The sequence below is a fragment of the Lethenteron reissneri genome, chromosome 22, assembly GCF_015708825.2.
Source record: "Lethenteron reissneri isolate LAM-NWPU_2019-01 chromosome 22, ASM1570882v1, whole genome shotgun sequence".
Lineage (NCBI taxonomy): Eukaryota > Metazoa > Chordata > Hyperoartia > Petromyzontiformes > Petromyzontidae > Lethenteron > Lethenteron reissneri.
The window spans coordinates 10,708,255-10,733,435 of record NC_083800.1 but is presented as its reverse complement, the minus strand read 5'-3'; the positions used below and the strand labels follow the sequence as shown (position 1 = coordinate 10,733,435).

The window sequence follows — 25,181 nt, the reverse complement described above, 5'->3', positions numbered from 1 at the left end:
CGGCACGAGCCAAACGGGCAAACGTGCGCACGCACGATCGTGCAGAGGGCAAAAGTCTGACCATTGCGACGTGCGGTTTAATCCTTCGCTTCGCCGGCGCGGAAGTGCAACATCTTGCTCGCCCCGGAGCGAAGATTAATAAGCTTGTGTCTCAGCAGGAAATGTGCGGTGAGATGTATTTTTTGCTGTTGTCGCGTTAATGCCGCTGTCGGTACGTTGCCTGCACGCAAACTTCCCACCGTCATTTCTGCCAACCGTCGGGAGGAGGCCACGGACGAAAAACGCGTGTTTGAGTCGTGTTGATTAGTGAAGACAAAATGCCTCCCCCATCCTTAATGGACGGGCGAGATGTTGCTCACCACCGCTGGCAGCCCCGAGCAGCCCCGAGGAGGCTCCGGGAATTTCTCGCATTCTGATGGTTGGGGAGCAAAATGGGCACAGGATGACCGTTGCCGATTTGACGTTGCTGATTTGACCCTTGCTGATTTGACCGTTGCTGATTTGACCGTTGCTGATTTGACGTTGCTGATTTGACCGTTGCTGATTTGACCGTTGCCGATTTGACGTTGCCGATTTGACGCGCCCCCACTGGGCATCTGCGAGAAAGAGCTTCAAAGCTCGTCAGGTTCCTCCAGTCGAAGTAAAGATTTTGATTCTGAAATAAAGATTCCATGCCCCAGGTTTCTCTGTCTCTCATTGTAATCCAATCGTGCATATTTTCATGCTTTTATATAGAAAAAAAAATGTTATGCTTTTTATTCAATTTTCTTTGTCGGTGTCAGTGTGTCTGGTCGTCACAGCAGGATAATAGACAATTATTGAGAAACGTGACTTTTCCTGCTTTTCATTATAACGTGCAATCTCTGGAAAAGCGCTCCATTCCTAATTGTGTTTGTCTCATCATTTCATCACTTTGGGAATGATTCACCTTCAATCATCGACGTATGTATACAAATCGCATATGTGTACATGTTTTGCTGTGTTGTGTTTTTCCAATTGTCTCGCTCCAACAATAATTTTTTGTTCAGAAAACTATTTGTGCATGACTGTGTTTTTTTTACATTTGCTATTCACAGCAACTTTAGAAAATATTTAACGAAAATTGTAATTAAAGCCAATACATTAAGGGGGAAGAGTATGAGCTTCAAATATTTTGGCAACATAGTTATTATACAAAACCAATGGAAGTTAACATACGGGGAAAATAAAAATTCAAGATGAACATTCATATGGATGAGGGTCCGTGTACATGTCTAGTGACATCGCGGGATGTCAACGTGTAGTGCCAGCCCTAGAGAGGCACGGCGTGCGGTGTGGCAACATCGCGGATAAATTTCGATTTAAAGCTTTCGTGACTGCAGGGATTCATCTTCTTGGTTCTTTCGGTAAAGTCACGTAGAAGGGAAAAAAAAACATAATAAAATAATTCTCACGACGTTTTGGCCACAACGCAAGCAGCCGTCCTCAGGTGAAGAACAGGTCTGTCGGAAAGACATTCAGACGCTGTCTGTGGCCGAAACGTCGTGAGAATTATTTTATTATGTTTTATTTTTATTATTTTATTATTTCCCTTCTACGTGACTTTACCGAAAGAACCAAGAAGAACATCGCGGATACCACGAGGGTGTGAGTACAGTACCGGCCCTAGAGGGGCCCGGTGAGCGCTGATCGATAGCGCTGGATGGCACCACGCTTGGCGTGCAGTGCCAACCCTACAGGACAGGGTGTGTGAGTGCCGGCCGAAGGATGGGGTTACTAAAGGTCATGGCACTCTGGGTGACCCGGGAGGACACGTGACCAGTTAAGTCTACAAAGGGGCCCCAAGTGGGGGCTAGGGGTGGTCACGTGGTTGGGATCCAGATCCTTCCTGACAGAGGTGGGACAAAGTCATTGTTATGCAAGTCCAAGTCGAGTCTCATGTCATCAAATTCATGACTCGAGTCTGACTCGAGTCCAAGTCACATGACTCGAGTCCACACCTCAGAGGTGGGACAAAGTCATTGTTATGCAAGTCCAAGTCGAGTCTCAAGTCATCAAATTCATGACTCGAGTCTGACTCGAGTCCAAGTCACATGACTCGAGTCCACACCTCTGCTTCCTGAGGATTCTAGAAGGTGGTCGTGGCCAAGGGTGGAGCCGGCCACGCTGCAGAGAATATAAGCCAGGTCCCGAGAGGGACCAAGGTTGTTCATCCTGGAAGAAACTCTTCCTCTACGTTCTCCGTTCAACGAGTCTCCAACACGTGGATCTGGACCCGAGCTATTGGTCCCGGTCCGTAGTAGCAGTTACGATGTAATTAGTGGAGTTAGCCTGGTGGTCACCACCATCGGTTGTTATTGTGTGAGGGGGAAAGTTACCCCGTGTGTTGGAGTTTAATACATGTGTTGCCTCCAAGTCTACGTCTGCAACTCAGTTTAACTCACTACACATGTAGTGACATTGAGTGAGTAACTGTAGCACGTGCCGCTGGGAGATTGGCAGACAATGGAATTAGGGGTAAGAGCCCGTTTTACCAGTTGGACCTGTGGGCAAGGCACGGAGCCCTCTGGGGGATCCAGAGGGGTGCGGGGCCGAGGGCGGAGCCTGGCCACGCTGGGCAGGATAAAAGGCGAGCTCCGACTCACAGTCGGGGCTGCTGCGATCTGTAATGGAACTCGTCGTGCCGTCGTCGTCGTGATCTTTGCCCTCTTCAAGCTGTGGGTCTGGCAGCTTGTTGGCTGTCCCGACCCGGTGTGTGGTTATCCCCTAAGGCTGTGAAGGCCGGAATAAAAAAGAGAGTACCTCCGACTCGTGTCTGTGAATTAGTACACTACACGTGTATCATGCACAATTTCAATTTGAAACGAATGCCTCCGTTAACCGAGGGCTTCATGGTAGCTCTGGAAGGGCTGCATCATAGGTTGGATGATAGGGGAACCGCGGTGGCGAGATGTTACATCCCTCGCCTGGTATACGGGAGGTCGTGGGTTCGTTCCTGACCCAGAAGCCTCTATATATTTCGTGTTTGCATGTTCTCCCTGTGGTCGCGTGGATTTTTCTACGGTTCCATTGGTTGTTCCCTCCAAATTAAGAAACATGCGTTTCAGAGTATTCAGTTGCTATAAATGTTCACTTTCTTCAGCTATCATTTGTGGCCAGGGCGCTTCTAAAAAATATCTATATAGTTCAGTGGGTCTTACCTCATAAAAAAAAAGTTTAAATAGTTTATTTGGCAGAAAAATAAAGCAATTGTGCCTAATCACCAACAGCGCTTGCAATGCTGCCCAAGCGAGCATGAACGGATATGGCAGAGTGCATGCCATATCACGCAATACTCGCAGCAGCGGTGAAAAAAGCAGCAGGCACTTCACAACGATTGTCTCTACGCAGTTACAAACTCCGAGTTGAAACTCAATAGAGCAGGAGATGTTTGTGTGAAACAGGGCACCTCAATATTTACCGTAACGAAATACACGAGCCAGCAGGGATGAGTCAATCTTGGGTTTCAAGCCAGGGAATTGAACCTAAGACTGCACCATATTTCATGCAGAGTGCATTCAATAGTTATCCAAATCACCGATAACCACATGCGAAAATATGCTATAAATAGGGCCTTCTAATTAATCTGGCTCTGGCCAGTACCGATGGGTATATTCGTGTAACTGCAACATTATTCAATGAGCCCGGAGAGGATCCTGTATCTTGGGGATGCAACACAAATGTGTAAGGTAACAGGAGTAAGGAAAGACAGAAAACGAGGTGGACAGACGAAGTGGATGAGGTCGAGCAGAGGAAGGATTGAGACTGAGTGAAGCGGTAATACTGGCTAAAGAAAGGGAACCATGGCAACAAATCTGTTCAGCCCCATCGTCGCTAATGAACTGACAGAAGTGACACATCGATCATGACGATGACAACGATGATAATGAGTATCCTTGATCCGTGTGATTGACTACGGTTGCTCCTGTAGCGGCTTATCTTAATACCGGAAGATTGTCAGTTCAAATTCATGCCGGGGTCACCTGAGCCCATCATCTAAAATGGCTGTTATGTGGAGCCATTGGCTTCCGTCACAAGCATATGTGATTAACACACATTACGATAATGCTGTGGCATGGAACTAACAAGTCAAAGCTCAGATTAGCATGTGGTGGTGATTATCTCAGCCGTTGGCCGTGATCCAGCGGCGAATATTCCACATGTCAACGACCAAACACGAACAGACAGCAATAGATCTATGGCTAATTTGTGTGTTTTTGAAAGTGATATGCTATAGGCAGTAATTTACAACTAGAGCCACGCTACATTTATCATGCTATGGAACGTCTAGTGAAACGGTGCTATTGGATAAGATCGGTTAAACTCAAAATTGTAAGATCGTGAGATAATATCGATAGGGTTCTAAAAAAATGTTTACTGGAGTGATTGGCTCCATTAATTAATTCATCACGTATAGCAACATGGAACTTTTCTGCGATGTATCAGCGGCACTCAGCAATCATTAGATCAACGAATATTATTATGAATCCAGAAAAGCCCAACTCCATCTCAGGCTCTCAGTTTAATAAATTCATCAGAGGGCAGTTTTGCCTGTGGGAGTAAATCAGAGTGCCTCTATAATACCCTCCCACGTGACATGACAACACTGGAGACAGTCGTTTGGATAGGTCAGCAGCCGACTTGCTGTACTGCCGTCTACTGGCTACCTCATCATCCTGCAGGTTGGGACCTGCGGACGTGATGAGCGTCGGTGTTTATTTTTTTTTGTTATCACGGTTGTTGAGCGCAGGGCCTAAAGGCCCAAAGATGGCAATCGGCCAGCAACAAACAGCACTCTTGAACGTGTAAGTCTGAGCAAGGTTATACGAACCTGGGGGAAAGAAAAGAGATGATGGGAGGGAATTCCAACGTGCGGCATCACAAGGAGAGCAGCAGAAAGCGAAGTGCTGTGAGCGGAGGTCTGGTGGTTGGATAGAGTGTGGATGAGATGAATCAGCCAACCTGGTGCTCTGGCCTGAGCCCTCAACGTGGGTAGGGGAATCGCAGTGAATGGAAAACCATGGTAGTAACTGTCGAAGAGTCATGCGGCAAGGTGGTGACTGACCAACAGTGATCTGGAGTGGCTGGAGTGAACCAATGAGTGGCTGAATCAGCAATGGACCTGACTGCGACTATGTGGAATTCTGTCACCTACATCGAGGTAGGAACTGCAAGTTCCACCACAGATAATGAACAGCAGCAGGGTTCCAACTTTGGCCAAATTGATGATTTGTAATCCGATCTTAGGCATGACTTTTCCGAGCCGAAACAAAGCCCTGCGGGCACAAGAGAACCAAGCTTTCTTTGATGCCTCTTTAGCCAGATTGGTAAAATAGCCATTCCGTGATAGGTCAGACGAGGTTGTTGTGAGTTTTATAGACGTAGGCTTTCGCGACCAATATTATCCATAATACAGGATTTTTTTTGGGTTAGATCGCGTAAATCTAAATGTGTATCATGCAACGAATTGGCATGTTCTGTTTAGATGACAAACCTTACTAAATGGCTGTGTTAGGTGGTGGCGGGTTTAACAACACGCGATCTAACCCCCCAAAAAAACCTATATTATGGAGGTTGTTGTGCCTAGCAGATTAGTCTTCTCGCTATGTAACCTCCAACCCTAACTCCTAAGTGCTCGATTGCAGGCAGCAGTTTGCTTGTCGTTGGCCATATTAATAATGTGCCAGCAAAGTCGTTGATGGGGGCTTTTAACCACAAGAGAGAACCATAAGCTCGTAATGGACTGCAATTGTGGCATTAAAACTATTTTAAAAACAATTACAGACGGCATTCCAGTCGAGCTGTAACAACGTCTATCCTTGGGTATTCAAAAGTTGGTGCTTCTAATTTTTATTCGATGCTGAAGTAATTACTTTCTTATATGTTCGAGGATATAATAACATGTTTTTACTGTTATGCCCGCATTTTAAAGTGCACTGTTAATAATAGGCAATTAAAAACTTTACTTCCATGGAAATCAGTTGACTTGTCATGATATGCCACGAAAGTTGACCGAACCAGCAGGCTACTACATAAACAATGGGGAAATTACTTCAATGTCTGTGTTGCCATATGGAATAATTATTCTTTACAATGAATGTGAATGTATTATTACATCGCAATTCCATTTTAAGAGAACATATTCATCATTTCAAGTGCCTGTATGTTTTTATGTAAGTATGCATGTATGACCAACCTTGTTTTTGAGTGTGTGTCTTGACAAAATCAAACAAGACTGCATGGGGGAATTTCAACCGTAACCCCAGGCCTGGTAATATTGCAAGAGAGTTATATAAATATAAATAATCACTGCATATTTTCCAGCTCAAGGGGCTCATGATGGCTGCGTCAAAGCACCGAGCCAACGCCGCTGAGATTCTGGGTAAGAATATGGGCAGACATCAGAGATCAAACAGAGCTAGAAAAGTGCAGGGGAGTTCATATAGAAGCAGCCCAGTCACTAAAGAATACGAATCTAGTGACATCGCGGGATGTCATTGTGTGGTCCCGGCCCTAGAAGGGCCTGGTGAGCGCTGATTGATAGCGCTGGATGGCACCACGCTCGGCGTGCATGCAGTGCCGGCCCCTACAGGATAGGGTGTGGGAGTGCCGGCCATGGAAATGGGGTTACTAAAGGCCATGGCACTCTGGTTGACCCCAGAGGACACGTGACTGGTTAAGTCTACACAGGGGCCCCAAGTGGGGGCTAGGGGTGGTCACGTGTCAGGGTCGAGATCCTGCTCGAGGATTCTGGAAGGTGGGCGTGGCCAAGGGTGGAGCCAGCCACGCCGCGGAGGAGATTAGCCGGGTCCCCCAGAGGGACCGGCGCTGTTGTTCATCCTGAAGGAACCTTCGTCTACGTTCTACGTCCTACAGAGTCTCCAACACGTGGACCGGGACCCAAGCTGGGGTCCGTTGTAGCTAGTTACCGTGTAATTAGTGTAGTTAGCCTGGTGGTCACCACCATAGGTTGTTATTCTGTTAAGGGGCAGTTACCCCGTGTATTGGTGTTAATAAATGTGTTGCCTCCAAAGAGTACGTCTGCGACTCAGTTGAACTCACTACACAAAGAACGTTTGTATAGCTTTAGGATTTTTTTCAATTTAATTTGGAATTTTCCTACGCGACTTGCAGGTTCATGCGCCAGATTATCCTCAGTGGCATTTTGCAAAGTGCCAGTATTGGATGTGGTCAGATGGATTGATTTAAGATTCGTGCCAGGTGTAAGCGACAAATTGCTACACAGATAAATTCAATGAGCCTCACCCAAGAATAACATAACACTGGTAAAAAAAAAAATCTGGCCTGGACTTTTGTTTAAGACTAATTTCAGGGTGCTAATTCCAAATCTGATCTCAGATTTGCTCTATCACATCTCATTTTTATGCTATCGGAATACCCCATTTTCATTGATTTTACCCGAAATTAACTCTGTCACTTATGATTGCAAGTTGTTGCGAGTCAGTGACTGCTTTAGTGTTAAAATATTATGCTGTATTTTTAGGATAGTGTGTTTATAATATCCTTTTATGTAGATATCCACATTTATTTAATATTTTTCTTCTGCAGTATTTATTGACAATGCAATATTTGATATCTCAAAAACCTGATGTGATAGACAAAAACTGATGCCAGATTTGGAATCAGCACCCCAAAATTACGTTGGAATACCTTATGCCAGAAAAAGTGTGTTGACCAGTGTAATAATATACCAAATATAAATGATAGCATTAAAATATAACAGCATCAATAGTAACATACAATGATAATACCAGCGTCATAGTAAAATCAGTATAACAGTTGAAAAACACATGATAATTAATATTTTGGATCGAAAAAAAAATTCGTAGAATAGCTCCACGTGTAATTTTAATAGTATTACATTCATATATTGATATTTGTCAGGACACAAACTGTAAACACAGCTGAATATGTGTACCTGGGGCAGTTATTGAAGCTAAGCTAAGATCAAAGTGATGAAAATGGGAGGAGGATAAGAGCTGGTATAAGAGTGATCTGGAAAGCCGAACGTGCCAATGTGTCTTCAGGAGAACGACTTTAATTAGTGCGCCCTACTTGATATGACATGGAATGAAAGCATGCAACTGTGATGAAAACCACTGAACAGAAGCTCATGAGTGCACAAAGACGCATGCAGAGGCACATGCCTGGGATTACACAGCGAGACAAAAAGTGCAACACGTGGATTAGTGAAGATACCCAGGTTGATGACACCATCCAAACTGTTCAGAAAAAAAATAGGAGGGGGGCTTAGAGCAGGATGCGTCACTCGAAGAGATGATGGCCGGTGGGTGAGAATAACAATGATGTGGCAGCCAAAGGACGTAACTTATCCGAGGGCACATCCACTGTGAAGATGGAAAGATAAAATTGGGTAGTATGTTTATTGAACTTCTGCATCGTACATAAACAACCGTGCTAATGTGGGTTGTGGGGAATGGCGACAAATTGAACATCAGTTGTAAAGGAATTAGTTTTCAATCAATAGCTCTAGGAATGAAGAGCATTCCAGACGGCCACACAAGCACATCTGAAAGCGCGCGATGCGGTGACCGCCATTGTTCGATGGCTAGCAGCCAAGAGGCACTGCTGCAAAGATGACCGCAGTTCGCGTGATGGTACGCTAGCCGTGACAATTGAACGATGAAATCGGCTCGTGTGTAGCTTCCAGTTGGATTGATACATTGCAGGACCATGAGAGATGGCGATGACTTTGGGAGGCCTTCATCCAGCAGTGGATGGATCATAGCTGATGATGATAATGAACAGTGATGCCCAGCAAAACCAGGCAGGGACAGCTGGGCACATAGACATCGAAGTGATGTTGAGACATTATCCCAAGTAGTAAACCAAAATTTGGCTCAGTTTGAAATATGTTCCAGGCAATGTTTGCAATTTTCCACAATATACTGGCAAAGCCCAGTCGGAACAAACATTAGTTATGTTACCATGAAAATACATTTGCAAGAATTGGCCTTTTGCATATGTATTTTTATGGCCAATGGAGACACCACAAGCGTATAAATAGAAATATTATTTTCCCGATATTCACAAACAGGCACATAGGTCACAATGCCGTTATTTGATATTCTCTTCAATACATGACACGTAGAAGCCAGGCTCCGTGAAAGTATGTACATGAACAAATCACATTGGCTAAACATTGTAATGCCAGTGCCATGAAGGCACAGCGGAAAGATGGGCTCTGCGTTACATAAACTTACACCATTGGCAATGGACTGTTTACACATTAGTCCTGACCGGATGTGTTAATGCTGACCGACCAGGGCTGAAGCCTTGAGAAGCGGCAGTGGCAATGTTATAATCGACTGCCCAAGGGGAAACGGCTCCCATATGGTAGCAAGTAATGACAAGCTATGTGGGAAAACCTTTAAAAAATGTTATTTTGACAACGGAGTAATAAAGAGAAAAGATAAAGTCAGCAAAAACCCACAATCTGACTAGATAAATTCCAAAAACACCCTCACAAAACTAGAAAGTACCTTAAAATTGACAGAAAATAACTTTTTCTCATTAAATACACAAACCTCTTGGTTCAGCTCTGCAATTGCTCGCTCATGCCACTCCTGCCGGAAGGGCCTCTGCTAGAGGGAGCTCCAGAGAACGCCCTCTAGTGGATATTTGGCCTCATGCTAACCAGGCGTGTTGGAAGAGATGCGAGAACCCACACTTTAACCCCGCCGCACGCGACCTGCTTGCTGACCGACTGGCCGTGTTGTACCCGTTTGCGCTGCTGGATGGACACAGGCCATGGGAGGGGGTGAAGGAACCTTGCCCCTTGTTTCGACTGCCGCACCAAAGCCAGAGCGAACCAGCGACCCCCCGATTTGCAAGTCCAGTGTGCTTAAATTTCCACCACAGCAGCACCCCATCTCTCAAAAGGCATTGAGAACAAAATGATATCGTCCTGGATAAAAACGGGATGAGTGTTTATCTATATGGTCAGGGTGGTACTTTGGCTGAACATTCGAATCACAAGCTGAAGGTTGTTAGCTCCTATGTTGCAAAATGAGTGTCACTTTATGGGAAATCAACTGTAGAGTTTGCATGAAAATAGCTGTTCCTAACATGGGAATGTGGAATTTGCACCAGTGGGTCAGGGCCACCAACATAGATGGGCACTGCCCACGTTCCCTATTTGAAGTGGGACTGATTTTTTTTAAGTGTAACTAGGTGCAAAAAAAGATAACATTATTTCTAACAACCCATATCACCAGCCATTCTCAATCCACTGCTGATGTTCTCTACATGCCAAATCCATTGCTTGTGGACCCAAATAACTACGTCCAATCCACCTCGCACACATGCCCTAATTTCATTTCAAATCTCGTCCTATTTCATTCCTTTGCGTTTTCCTTCCATTGACCGTGATACCTCTGCTGGTTTTGTCCACTGATTTTCGTCATAGATCATAATGACACCTTCTGATCAAGGCCATTAATTTTTCATAAAGATTTAGTGAAAAACTGTAAATATTACCTCATATGGTGCAAATTCATCATCACCACGTAAGTCACATCGGGAGTAAAGAATCCAATGCCCAATATCGAATTATTATGCTTGATTTAATATATCAGCATTCCTTGTGGTCAACTTAAGCAATCTGGTCACGTGTCATTGTGGTTTGAGTTTTGGACTCCAAATCAGCAGGTTGCGAGTTCAACTCCACGTTGGGGTTCACCCAGCCGTCACGGAACATTAAAATTAGCATAACAGCTTGTTCGTAGGTCAATACTGGTCATCTTGGCTGCTACAAATGTACACATGACAAGCCACTTTGTCAAGCTTTCATTTGTGGCCAGGTAGGTCCGCACATCCGATTATCATGCTTTGCTATGTACGGTGCGAAAGAAGTTCAACATACGTGTACATACACATAGGTCGCTTCCGAGAAATAGCCGACAGCTCAGTGGGCCTTACCTGGTAAAAATGTTTCGATTTAAAGCTTTCGTTACTGCAGGGATTCATCTTCTTGGTTCTTTCGGTAAAGTCACGTAGAAGGGAAAAAAAAAATATTTTTGTAATTTTAATTTGTCATTATTTTATTATTTCCCTTCGACGTGACTTTACCGAAAGAACCAAGAAGATGGTAAAAACGTATAGTCATAGTTTATCTTACGTACAGACTGGTCTCCCACCGCTCTCAAGGGAACTTTCCACCACTGGCTTGGGACAACAAAAATAGCTGTTGCCCCATGGCTCATTTCACCGTCTGACTTTTGAACGTATTGGAAATGTGTTTTCCCCCGGAAACAACGAGGCATTTTCCCTTTGGAAAGCCGTAGACATATGCGTCGATGAATACAGCACAAGAATAACGAGTCGGGTGCCTTAAAAAAAGGTTAATGTGCGGCAAGTCAAAAAAATGGTCGTCCTATGGATAAACTCGCCCTCACCATTGCAATTTGTAATTTTTCGCCAATGGCTCAGGTGGCTGTAAACGGTAAACGAGAGCCGCCCTCAAAGCTCATTTGGGCAAGATCTTTTTTTAAAGGCTGTCGACACCATTAGGGGTTAAGTGACATCGTCGGCATGAAGAGTTAACGGAGAACTTTCATAGGAACTTTTTCTTCTTTAACATAGGCAACGATTATTACAAAAATGTTAAGGCTCTGAGAGACAGTGGGGCTGTGATTACAAGAACGTGTACATTTTCTCGACTTCAATAACTGACGTTATTACTTTCTGTTCACTTTCTTTGAAAAAAAAATCCACAATATTTATGGAAGTTCAAAATTGCAAACGCTCTGTTAACGTGGCAGGCATTGGTGCCGCTTATGTAATGCACTGTACGAACCGCAAAATTGTAACGGACAGAAATCTTTATGTGGCTTTGTGTTCTTAATCCTCAGACACACACGAAAGAAGATGGGGGTAAAGAGTGAATAGGTTTATGGAATAGACAGATGACGGACAATATAATACGTTCTTCGACTGTACTGAAATAATTGTTTAAACCAGGTCAGAATTCAACAGACCCTGGGGTTATCAGAATTGTCTCGGCCTCGCTGTGCGCTGCGTTGCACCACTATCCGAGTAGTTACCCTCACATTCAATAAACCTTCAGAGCCAGGGTGAACATCCGACTCCAATGTATTTAATTAATAGAATGAGGTGAAACTGATGGAAAAACACAGTACAAAATACAGCATCCGTTAATACTTGCAATATCGATCCAATGAATGAACACAAGGAGCATCATAACGTTGTCTTAGATAACATGAAACTCAATAATAAGTCCTGGATGGACCAGGCACCTACATTAACACTGAATAGCCATACAACAAGAGAATACGCGACTGTGTTAAATAAGGTCACTTTGTGTAACCACCATACTGCTGCCTAAGTGGACTGACAAAACGGCTGTGAATTTTAAATCAGTCACTGAGTTATTATTAATGCAATGCAACTATTTTATAAAATATCTTACGTACAAATCAAAAGTCAGAGTGTCTTTCTGCTCAAACAGCACCAAGTCAGAGGTTAAAACTCCACATTTCTATGGCAGGGCCAGTTGCTTTACCTGCCCATTGACATTCACTTCCCACAAAGGGGAACTTGTGATACAGGTGAATACTGTCGTCAGCAAACTTTCATTGTCACAATCTAGGGCGCAGGTGGGAAACCTTTTTTCTGCCAAGGGCCATTTGGATATTTACAACATCATTCGCGGGCCATACAAAATTATCAACTTAAACATTAGCCCGTTATATTTGGTCAAACATTTAATTAACTCACCCCTAATGTGATGGCTGAAACTGCGTCTCTTTGGCGAGGCGTGTGATGTTAGCTGGTATTGATGATGATGTTGCTACTCGCAACTGCTTTTCCAGGTTTGCTCCTAGATTTATTGAATTTCGAGTCCCGCCAGCGGTTGCCTTGGCAGGGCCACACTAAATGATTTCGCGGGCCTCATACGGCCTGCGGGCCGGACGTACCCCTCCCCTGATCTCGGGTAACGATTCGATTAATATATTTTTAAAAACATTACATTTGTATGTTGTTTTTCTGTATCTCACCAGCGCAGTGTTGGGCACTCAATGACGCTAAATTTAACACGAGCGCATAATTTGTTTACGATGTAGAAACATCGCAAACCACAGGTTTTCATCAAAGGATTTGATGCGTGCATCACGGGCGTAAGAACCCTTAATTCTAGATTTGAAGCTTTCGTGACTGCAAGGATTCATACTCTTAGGTTTTTTCGGTAAAGTCACGTAGGGAAAAATTATAATAAATAAAAACAATACAAACAATAATAGAAATAAAATAAATCAAATGATTTATTATTATATTTCTATTATTATTTCTATTATTTTATTTATTTATTTTCACCTACGTGACTTTACCGAAAAAACCTACGAGTATGTAAGAACCCTTGTTGTACCCCCCCCGCCACCCCCATCGAACGATGATTCAAGCTCTGCCGTTCCATGCCCAGTTCACGCGGACAGACGCACACAGAACAGAGATTCCGGCCAACACGGCCGATAGCTCAGACGAGCAAACGGAGAGACGGACAGGCAAGCGGCGTTCGCGGGGCATTACGAGAGGGACTGCCTTGCGTTGTGCGTGAGAGCAGCGGGGCCATTGACCGAGCAACCCAACGTTCCTACCAGCTCCCTCCGCAGGAACGTGTTGCGTGCGCGCGTGTGTGTGTGCATCAGTGTTTGTCTCTGTGTTTGTGTCCGGGGGAGCGGTAGTGCAGTGGTCAGCGCTACGCTGCGCTACGAACCCGGCGACCCAGGTTCGATTCCCGCTCACGGCCAACACCCAGTGACGATTATCTAAACCAGTTCTGGGCCTCCCTTAGGTCGACTCAGGCTCAAAATGAGCAGCATTCAATTTCGATTTAAAGCTTTCGTGACTGCAGGGATTCATCTTCTTGGTTCTTTCGGTAAAGTCACGTAGAAGGGAAGTAATAAAATAATAAAAATAAAACATAATAAAATAATTCTCATATATATTATATATATGCTCCAAGCTCGTGTGCTGCTTCATTCAGACTCTGTCGCCTCGACGGACCTGGTTTTCACCTGAGGACGGCTGCTTGCGTTGTGGCCGAAACGTCGTGAGAATTATTTTATTATGTTTTATTTTTATTATTTTATTACTTCCCTTCTACGTGACTTTACCGAAAGAACCAAGAAGAGGAGCAGCATTCAGTTTTCATTTTCAGTTTAGTTTATTAGGTATAGCCCTGTGAGCCATTCGGCTCTTGAATCGGGTGCAACCGCAACAAACAAAAAACTAACACATAAACAAGAAAACATCTTAAAGTGACTATGCGCAAACAGAAAAATCCAGGAAAAATCTGCAAAAAAATCTTCCAGCATGGGCGCGGTGTGTAGTCAACATCGCCACTGGGGGAGACAAAGGCGGTCGGGGCGTGGTGCTGGCCACCCAACCCCCTCGTGTGCCGTGTCGGCCTTCATAGGTGCTACTCGCTAACAGCACTTGCCCCAACAGTCTGTTACAGGGCCAGAAGGGGGATATTTCTCTTTTGCAGGGCCGACTGAGCGAGGGAGAGAGAGGGAGAGGGCAACCTTGTTGATGTAGAGGGCCTTCCCCAGGGATGTCGCGACGTGCAGGCGGGACAACTCAGAGAGGAACCCCTGCCGCCAACATTTATTTGGAGACTCATTGAATCCATCGGCCGTGGGCGTGAGGGTGGTGGGGGGGGGGGAGACCGCGGGCAGGCGACACGGCGGATATCGCGGGGCATCCCCCAAATACAGCAACCACCACCACCGTATCCACTGCAACCACCACCACCGTATCCACTGCAACCACCACCACCAACGTATCCACTGCCACAACCACCACCACCAACGTATCCACTGCAACCACCACCACCACCACCGTATTCACTGCAACCACCACCACCGTATCAACTGCCACAACCACCACCACCACCGTATCCACTGCCACCACCACCATTACCGGACAAACTGGACCCCACCACAGAAATGTGGAATTTGCACGGGTGTATGTATGTCGAACTTTTTTCGCACGGTACATAGCCAACCGTGCTAATCGGAGGTTCAGGGCTCTGATTCGAAAGCAGCACGAATGCCGCTCTTGCTTAAGTAGGGAGACCTCGCTCACTGCCACCAAAGTTGGAGACTACACATGAGAATGTGGTGCCTTTCCGCTAACGAATTCACTTAAGATTGTATCAGTTCCGCATGCAAAACTTACATTCAAAGATGCGCTGCTGCAGACTTAAATTATTGAAAAGTTACGCCATTTGATCTACAGCCTTAACTCTTCTTGGCAACATCTTGGCAACATCAACAACTACATTAAACGACCCATCGCGGACCCGAATAAGAACCTCCTCATTTCGCATTCAAGGCGCGCGCACGTCATTGTGGATTCTGCCTCCGTCCGTGTTGCAGCTTGTTCAGCTCGCCTGTGCAAGATGCAAACACGTGCGCCTCCCAGCTGACGTGCTGGTAACATGACAGCTGGCATTCCAGACACGTGTAGCACTTTACACTCGGTGCTCATGTGTGCACTGAACACAACAATGCATTAACCCCCCCCCCCCCTCCAAGTGAAAGGGCATTAACATAATTGTACTGCTGTTCATTGCAACCCAATGGGTGATCTGATCGAAGAAACAATTTACGATTACAACTTGTTTTGTATTTTACCAGGTAAGGCCCACTAAGCTATACATCTCTTTTCAGAAGCGATCTGGCCACAACAAATGATAGCTGAACGAAGTGGCTTATTGCGTGGACATTTATAACAGCAGCCAAAAACTCTGAACGCACGTTTATATAAACATGGAGGGCAAAACCGAAGGACCCGGAAAAAAAAATCCACGCGACCACGGGCAGAGAGAAACATGCAAACTCCAAATATTAGCATGGGGATTGTTGCAGCTATATTTTGGGACTAGCAACGGGCGTGGTGGAAACGCTTTATCAGCATGGATGTGGATATCACAGCGTAACCTCTGAGAGCCCTTCCAGTGACCTCTGGTGCACACAATCGGGGGTAGCGCTTACCACGAGGGTGAGGCTTATCGCACGACAGTTAAATAGATATTAACATTTTCATCGCTAGAATTTTGGACGAATTTTACGCGATGGGTTTTTTTGTGCAGTCCCATTTTGACCGAGCTAAGGCCATCAACCCACGGCACTTGAGGATCCAGTTTAATAACAGGCAGCTGCATGGATTTCAACTCAACTTCTCGGCCTCTGAGCCACTCGGCCACGCATTTGTGGTGTCCACACCTGTGCACGCCCACCGTGTAGTCCCACCAAATCACAATCACCCAGTTCCTGAGTACATCAAATCTAGAATACATCTACACACTTCTTTCCTGCCACCTCCATCATGATGATGAATAACCCTCAGCATGGACATGCTTACTGTAGATGTGCCTGAAATTAAATCACCGAAACTCATATGCAACCGACTGAAATGTCAAAGTTTCAAGCGAAGCTGGTTAAAATGGTTAATTGAAAATTTCACATTCAAGCTCCAAAACATGGCACATCACTCAACGAAGTGCGATGTATCTGACTGGCACGTGGCTTTGAGGATGTATGTGTCGTCACCTCCGGTTAAAAAGAAGATTCTTTGATCACTGCTCTTCAGAGTATATCGCGTGCAGCATCACGGATGGGGGGGTGGTGCCCATCGCAATATCAATTTGGGAAACCACAGACTGATTGCTTGCCAGGGTTCCCATCGGTGGTGAGTGATGTCGATGGTGAGTGATGGTGATGGTGAGTGATGTTGATGGTGAGTGATGTTGATGGTGAGTGATGTTGATGGTGAGTGATGTTGGTGGTGAGTGATGTTGGTGGTGAGTGATGGTGAGTGATGTTGATGGTGAGTGATGTTGATGGTGAGTGATGTTGGTGGTGAGTGATGTTGATGGTGAGTGATGTTGATGGTGAGTGATGTTGATGGTGAGTGATGTCGATGGTGGGTGATGTTGATGGTGAGTGATGTTGGTGGTGAGTGATGTTGGTGGTGAGTGATGTTGATGGTGAGTGATGTTGATGGTGAGTGACGTTGGTGGTGAGTGATGTTGATGGTGAGTGATGTCGATGGTGAGTGATGTTGGTGGTGAGTGATGGTGAGTGATGTTGATGGTGAGTGATGTTGATGGTGAGTGATGTTGGTGGTGAGTGATGTTGATGGTGAGTGATGTTGATGGTGAGTGATGTTGATGGTGAGTGATGTCGATGGTGAGTGATGTTGATGGTGAGTGATGTTGGTGGTGAGTGATGTTGGTGGTGAGTGATGTTGGTGGTGAGTGATGTTGATGGTGAGTGATGTTGATGGTGAGTGACGTTGGTGGTGAGTGATGTTGATGGTGAGTGATGTTGATGGTGAGGGATGTTGATGGTGAGTGATGTTGGTGGTGAGTGATGTTGGTGGTGAGTGATGTTGGTGGTGAGTGATGTTGATGGTGAGTGATGTTGATGGTGAGTGATGTTGATGGTGAGTGATGTTGATGGTGAGTGATGTCGATGGTGAGTGATGTTGATGGTGAGTGATGTTGATGGTGAGTAATGTTGGTGGTGAGTGATGTTGGTGGTGAGTGATGTTGATGGTGAGTGATGTTGATGGTGAGTGATGTTGATGGTGAGTGATGTTGATGGTGAGTGATGTCGATGATGAGTGATGTTGATGGTGAGTGATGTTGATGGTGAGTGATGTTAATGGTGAGTGATGTTGATGGTGAGTGATGGTGATGGTGAGTGATGGTGAGTGATGTTGGTGGTGAGTGATGGTGAGTGATGTTGATGGTGAGTGATGTTGATGGTGAGTGATGTTGGTGGTGAGTGATGTTGATGGTGAGTGATATCTGAACTGACCCTGGCCACCCCCCTGTCACCCCCCACCCACCATCAGCATTTACCAGCCTGGTGAAGTATGACCACAACAAACCTCATGGTTGGCCAGGGCATGAAAAGGTCATTATCAGGCAGTGGATTCACAAAAGGATGTTATTTAGTTTTGTGCGATGAATGGGTTTTGGGTCGACGCAGGACAGTTACGTTTCATTGGAGGGGGGCTCATTGTCCATAAAAAGAGGCGAATGTCATCAAATGTAGTGAGAGAGTTGAGTATTGAGTTGAGTATTGAGTTGAGAGTCACCATCGAGGTGAGCAGCCTTACGGAGTCATTGTTTGGCTCTGACAACATTCCTACTCAAACATATCTACGATAAAATCAACGGTCACGCAATACAAGATGTGTTGTGCACATCACGCTTATAATATAAAGACAGTTGATTTATCCACAGTGCCTTATCCTCATGGAATTTGTATAACTTTGTCACGCAAGTTCTACAATGCGCATTTTCTTTCACCCGATCACCTCCCCACAAAGTGTGTCTGCCAAATGACATTACTGGCGTTACGTGATAGAAAGCATCTGGGAATGATTCGAAGATTATGGACTTTGGAGGAAGTTATGTTCCATCAACTGCGAAGGCATCTTTCCCAAAGGGGCAGGAAATGTCCAGGCTACAGGCAGGTCTTGTCTTGGCTAACCTCATGAGCTTCGACACAACGCGCACAGATAAACACATGAATCATCCAGTGTTGAAATTGACGTCTGCCCTTTTTTTTATATAGCATACACTTAAATGAGAACGCTATAATTCAAGAAGCGATACGGCATGTAAGCAATACCTGTTTTTTTATATATATGAAGAGTTAAAAGCCTGACGTTCCATTTTTCTCCGCATTCAATTAATCTCAGCAAATATCTATGGCATATGATGCATGAGTGTGGTACATTTAAGCAGTGTATGTTTCCGCCAAATCATTAAAACATGCTGAATCAATACACATGTAACACGATAAAAGCGCTAATTCACATGCCCTCCGTATTTTTTTTGCCCAAGTTTCACGTTTCAACAGAGAAACCTTTCAAAGACTGTATAAAGATGTAGTCTACAAAGACAAAGATCCCCCGTATATCCTTAACAGACTGTTGGGGCAGGTGCTGATAGCGAGCACCTATGAAGGCCGACATGGGGGTGGGTGGCCATCACCACGCCTGACCGCCTTTGTCTCCCCTTGTCTCCCCAGTGGCGATGTTTACACACTGCACCAGCTAATCATTTGAGACTGAGTCGACCTAGGGGAGTAGGCCCAGGATCGGTTCAGATAATCGTCACTAGTGTTGGCGGCGAATGGGAATCGAACTTGGGTCGCCGGGTTCCTAGCGCAGAGTGCTAACTGCTTCACGACCGCTCCCCATAGCTTATAGACACGCACACACTTTATGCTTTATTTCATAATGTGACTTCCATTGAGTGAAATGCGTTCACTCTCTCTCTCTCTCTGTATACAATAAAGAAACAGTGGAAAAAGTTTCAGATTCGTTGACGATAACACAGTGATGTTAGCAGTTATCATACTTACATTGGAGAAACCAAACGACATGTATCGGACCGTATCCGTGTACACAAAGCAGACCTAAAACACGTTAGAACCAACACCTTGGCCGTGGCAGATCACTGTTATAATTCAGTGGGCTCACGTGACATTGGCTTCTCCAAGACAGAGGTTTCTCTGCAAGCCATCTGGCTACCATGAAAGATTCTTTCATGAGGCTATCCACATATACAAACACAGAGACAATTTCAACCGAGAAGATGGATTCTGGCTTAGCAATCATTGGAAGGATTTGATAAACCATTTCGGATCTTAATTGATTGTGTTCACGCTTACGGTGACTTTCAGACCGCATTCCATTCTCTTCCTCTCCCCCTCCTCTTTTCCGAACATAGATGGACTCGTCCATCTGGCCAACTGCCAAAATCGCTGTCCTTGGTGCTGACGTTAAGAAAAAAACGCCACTTTTTTCAAAATTTCTTAATGTGGATTTCACACTTGATGATGATTGCTTGTGTTGCAGTCGAAACGTCGTGATAATTTTATTGTTTTTTATTGTTTTTTTTATTTTATTTTTCCCTTCTACGTGACTTTACCGAAAGAACCAAGAATATAGTTATCATACTCTTTGGTTCTTTCGGTAAAGTCACGTAGGTAGAAAAATAATAGATCACGACGTTTCGATCGCAACACAAGCAATCGTCATCAGGTGGGACAACCACAGCGAGAAACAACTGCTGAAGTAGGCGAGAGATCTGCCGTTGCACGAGGTTATATTAGTAGACCTCGGCAGTAGAAGGGAGAGGAGGTGGGGGGAGAGAGGGGGCGGGGCAGAAAGTGGACCCCGAGGCAGCACTTGGAGAGATCGGCTGCAGCGGGGGGGGGGGGGGGGAGAAGGGGAAACGAAGCGACATGTCTCGGACCGCGTTCACGAACACAAGGCAGATCTGAAACACGGTAGGACCAATACCTCTGCCGTTGCTGATCATTGTTTTAACGCAGTCAAAGGTACTCTGCAAACCCACCAGCTATTCTCAGAGATTTGGTCATGAAGCCATCCAGATATATAAACACGGACACAACTTCAACTGAGAAGATGGGTACAAATTGAGCAATCATTGGAAGGACGTTATTAACCAGGTAAAGTCTTAACTGACTGTGATGTTTCCATCCTACCTGCCTATGTCAGCTGTTATTTCCGACTCTCTCTGTGTCTTTCTCTCTCTCTGTGCATCTCTCTCCGATCTCTACTCCAGTGACCCGTGTGCTGCTGCGGGGTCCACTTTCTGCCCCCCCCCCTCTCTCTCCCCCCCTACTGCCATCGTCACGTTCGGGAACGAAACCCACGACCTCCTGCGTACCGGCCGAGGGAAATGACATCTCGCCGCCGCAGTGCCAGGTGTCAGCTGGATTGAACGCGTCACAGGATCGTGAGAGATGGTGGCGGCTTGGGGAGAGATTCATCCAGCAGTGGATTGGCCAAGACGGATGATAGCGGTGCCCATTGCGATTTCCCACCAGATGCAGTGTGGGACGAGCGAACTGTCGACAAAGATGAGAACTCGTACTGTCCATTGTGCGAGCCGATCACTCCGACCGCAGCCTGTCTCCCAGAAAGAGGAGGCTGTGTGCCCGAGGCAAACTGCTGTGGCTCTTTCCACGTTGAGCATTTTCGGGAGACACCGTCAGGGAGGTAGGAAATCCCGCACGGGGCAACGTCGCACATCCGACTCGCTGGAGACGGAGGTCTGGTCGGCGCGTGTGTGCAAAGATCAGGCACGTGAGCATGCGTAGAGGATACACGGGTACATTTGTCGGCAAAGAGGTCACTGGAAACAAGACAAAAAGCGAAGCGTGAGGTGCTTTTGAACACGGGGGTGATGCTTTGCTGTGGTTTAGCCGTAAAGCAAATGGACCCGAGAGTCAGAACGGATTTTCACGCGTGAAATGATCGGATTTGTGAACGGCGGTAGGCACCGGTAGTTACGTCGTGCGGTTAAATTGGTCACGGCGCGTATGCGACGGTCAGAATCATAATCAGAATGTGTCCTGGAGGAATCCGCTGAGCTATAAAGCTCTTTTCACAGATGTCCAGTCGGGGCGGGTAAGAACGTTACTACAACAAACAGCACTAAAACACGATAGGAGTGCCAAGTACAAGAAAGGTAAACAAATCGCCCAAACACGAACAAATAAAACTAATCCATCCCCATCCTCCCAGGCAAAGCCTGCTGAGGTATTAACTTGTTTTTCAGAAGCGACCGGTCCGCTCAACAAAGTGGCCCATCATTTGGACATTTATAATGTTGTACTATAAACAGCAACATACACACACACTGCATACAAACACAGTATGAACACAGTTGAGTCATCAAGCCAGAAAGCGGTCCGACAGAATGTTTGACTCGGTCCAGGGTTTGAAATGCATCGATGATCAAATGATCCAGTGCTGGAAATCCACAATGCATCACGTGCTTTCAGATGCGCTTCTGCGGCCGTCTGGAACGCTCTTCCTTCTGATATTAGGCAGCCACTACAGTTATGCACTTGTACATTTCGATTGAAAACTCATTTCTTTAGAACCGCTTTTTGTGTTTAGTTTGTTGTCCTTCCTCCGCACCTCCGATACGCAACGGTTGGCGATGTGCGGTGTGAAAGAAGTTCAACAAACATACACATCCCAGGAGCAGGATTTATCCACAAGACAAACACTGCACGAATATCCACGAAGTACAACTGGATTAATTTTATTGCCGCCACAGAGATGATGAGCTATCCATCACTGAGCGGCATAAGGGTTAGCGAGATGCGTCTCCGAGCCGGACGATGTGGGTTTGAATCCAGCGGTTACTCCCTCCCATAAATGAGAGACTCGGAGCCTCAATGCCCTCCTGCCTGGTTATAAATGCAGGTTATGACTGAGTGCCAGCAGAGATGAACGCTCACAAGATTGCTATTTTAAGTGTTATAATCGAAGTGCCACCCAATCAAATTTGCCACCGTGACTATTGTGTGTACATACAGTGGAATATCTTGAAGTTAGACTAATTGAGGGTGGTGAACTCGACGGTTATGGGAAAGTGTCTGGAATGTTGCAAATAATGAAGTGAGAAGGTACAAAATGTTAATAGTATGTGCATGTAATAATGGTCGGTGTGAATTATATTTGCATCTCATTAACAGTTAATACGTTACAATTAACACTTATTGATGTAATAATTAACAACACCTTTACCATTTAAATATTCGAATTTAAAAACACTTGAAATAGCAGCACTACCGTACAGTCTAATCCGAGTCACTTACAATCACCATGAACCAGAGTTCGAAGGCGAAGGCCATCGGACTTGGAACATTGGGATATCTTCCAATGGGGGCTTGAAGCATTACTTTGGTTTATTATAAAAGAAGACGAAAAATAGCGAGCAATATCAGCGGCGTGTGGATTACCGAGGGATTCAGGGGCACGCGTTCACCGAATTGGCAGTCCACGAGGCACATGGAAATTTCGATTTAAAGCTTTCGTGACTGCAGGGATTCATCTTCTTGGTTCTTTCGGTAAAGTCACGTAGAATGGAAGCAATAAAATAATAAAAATAAAACATAATACAATAATTCTCACGACGTTTCGGCCACAAACGCAAGCAGCCGTCTTCAGGTGACTTTACCGAAAGAACCAAGAAGACACATGGAAATTGTCCGTTTAAATATCGACTCCCCAATGTGGGCGGATGGTCTGGGCTGCCCTCCTCACCACTCGTCTGGTTACTCGCTCGCTGCTCCTCACTCGCTGAGACTCGGTGACGCAGTGCCCAAGAGACCGGACACACGCTGGGGGGGGGGGGGGGGGTCAGACATTTGTGACGATGTGTGACAAGGGGGGGGGGGTTCGAGAAATGTGACGTCACATCAAAATGCGCAACTTTAAATAAACATAGACAACACGTTCTACTTAATGAAATAGACTTTTTAATAAATGTTTTCTCCTACAACATCAGAGTGCAGCGCCACATTAAATACGCACTACAATGACAATAGTTTAAAGCGATTTGAAGCATGGTTTTTTTTTTGGGGGGGGGGCAGAGCTTTGTGACCTGTTATTTGAGGGGGGGGGGGTCTGACTTTGTGTGACGCCGTGTGACGATGGTGGGGGGGGGGGGGGGGTTAAAAATCGTCCTTGCTCGCATTACAGTTGTAATGGACTCCTCGTGGGTGATTACTGAGGCCTCCTTAAAAGTAGCGGTTACCTACTGGCACCCTGCCCATGATGTGGCCGATGATGCCAATCAGGTGACCAAGCCCTGCCCTTGACCTCCCGTCCAGCGGCACACGTGGGGACACAGGTGCCCAGCCCCCACCCCCAAGTGTGTTGGTGTTATCCGATGAGTTGAGAACAGACTATGGCTTGAGAAAAAGATTACTTAAAAGAGTCAGATCGCCTAGCGCTATTGGCATCATCTGTGTTGCAGCGTTTCATCTGGGTCGCCTCGGTGCCCCTGTTGCTCTGGATAATTTAGTATCGACTGCGTTTATTACAATGGTCAGATATATCATCTCGTACAAATGAAACCCCGATACATTTATAAACAACAACATGGCCTTAAAAGGAAAAATAAATAAACAGGAGATGTTTCGGGCAAACACATTCCTGCGGAGGGAGCTGGTAGGAACGTTGGGTTGCTCGGTCAATGGCCAGGGTCAACGGCGGCGTGGTGTATTCCGCAAATATGCCCGACTGTGAAGGCGGGCACAAGCCGGCGTGAGTAGGTTAAACGTTGAGTTTTATAAGGGCACCACGGGGTGACCAGCCCCTCCCCACCCAGCCCCACCCCCCACCCAGCCCCACCCTCCCCACTCAGCCCCTCACCACCCTCACCACCCTCACCACCCTCCCCTCCCCACCCTTCCCACTCAGCCCCTCCCCACCCTCCCCTCTCACCCCAGCCCCACCCCTCCCATTTTTGGATGCACGACGGACGGACACAATAATCCCCTGTGGGCTGGTGGAACCAGGTGGTTCCTACCAGTATAACCCTTCTTCATAGCACAAGCGTGATGTGCTTCGATAGCACGAGCATTGTGTATGTGAGCAGTATAGACATAGTCGATGCCTCTCTGTTTTCAGCCAAGTACTTTACAATTCAACCTGGTCGATGTATTGCGTGTGTATGTATGCTACGTAAGTAGCGTGTGACTGTGTGCATATACACATGCTGTGTATAAATTCAATAGTCACCGCAGGTTCATGCAAGTCCACAGTTCAGCTGAAGGCATAATGCCACATCGAAGCTGGTGACCACTTTCTAAACATGAGTGACAAAAGGCTCTGACACTTCTGGCATTTCTAGTGCGAGGTTATTCCAAGGAGCCTGTAAGAGTTACTGGATTGTCACCATTGCACCATGAGCATGCACGCTCTGATCTACATCCTACGGAGCTAATAAGGAAGCGCGGACAATTAGGATGCTGCAGTCAGAGAGATAGAGAGCCCAAGAGTGTGACATTTTAGAAAAATCGATAACCAGTGTTGCAGAGATGAGCCACGGACGCTATTAATTAAGTAATTTTTCAGTGGCTGCCTCAAACTGTGAAAAGTCAAGGGGAAAAAAACGATGATCACGGTTCGTCAGGTTTCTTCTTTAATGCGGAAAAACCAACCTACCCGTGCATGAAAATTATATGAACAGATTTCTTTGTTGTTGCAACTTTTGAAAATAACTTTTAAATGTAGAGAGTTCA

The 25,181-nt window shown here is 45.7% G+C and overlaps 1 protein-coding gene across 4 annotated transcripts in view; it reads right to left on the bottom strand.

Moving 5' to 3' along the window:
- The window catches only part of PEBP4 (phosphatidylethanolamine binding protein 4), a 257,438-nt gene that overhangs the window by 88,025 nt on the left and 144,232 nt on the right, over window positions 1-25,181 (bottom strand). Inside the window, exon 1 of one of the 4 annotated variants that reach the window (XM_061556555.1) lies at window positions 360-923. The exons of the other annotated variants lie outside the window; for them this stretch is intronic. Within the exon in view, the coding sequence (XP_061412539.1) occupies window positions 360-596 (237 nt within the window). The 5' untranslated portion in view covers window positions 597-923. Of the gene's footprint in view, window positions 1-359; window positions 924-25,181 lie in introns of those variants that run through there. 4 annotated transcript variants of the gene reach the window in all.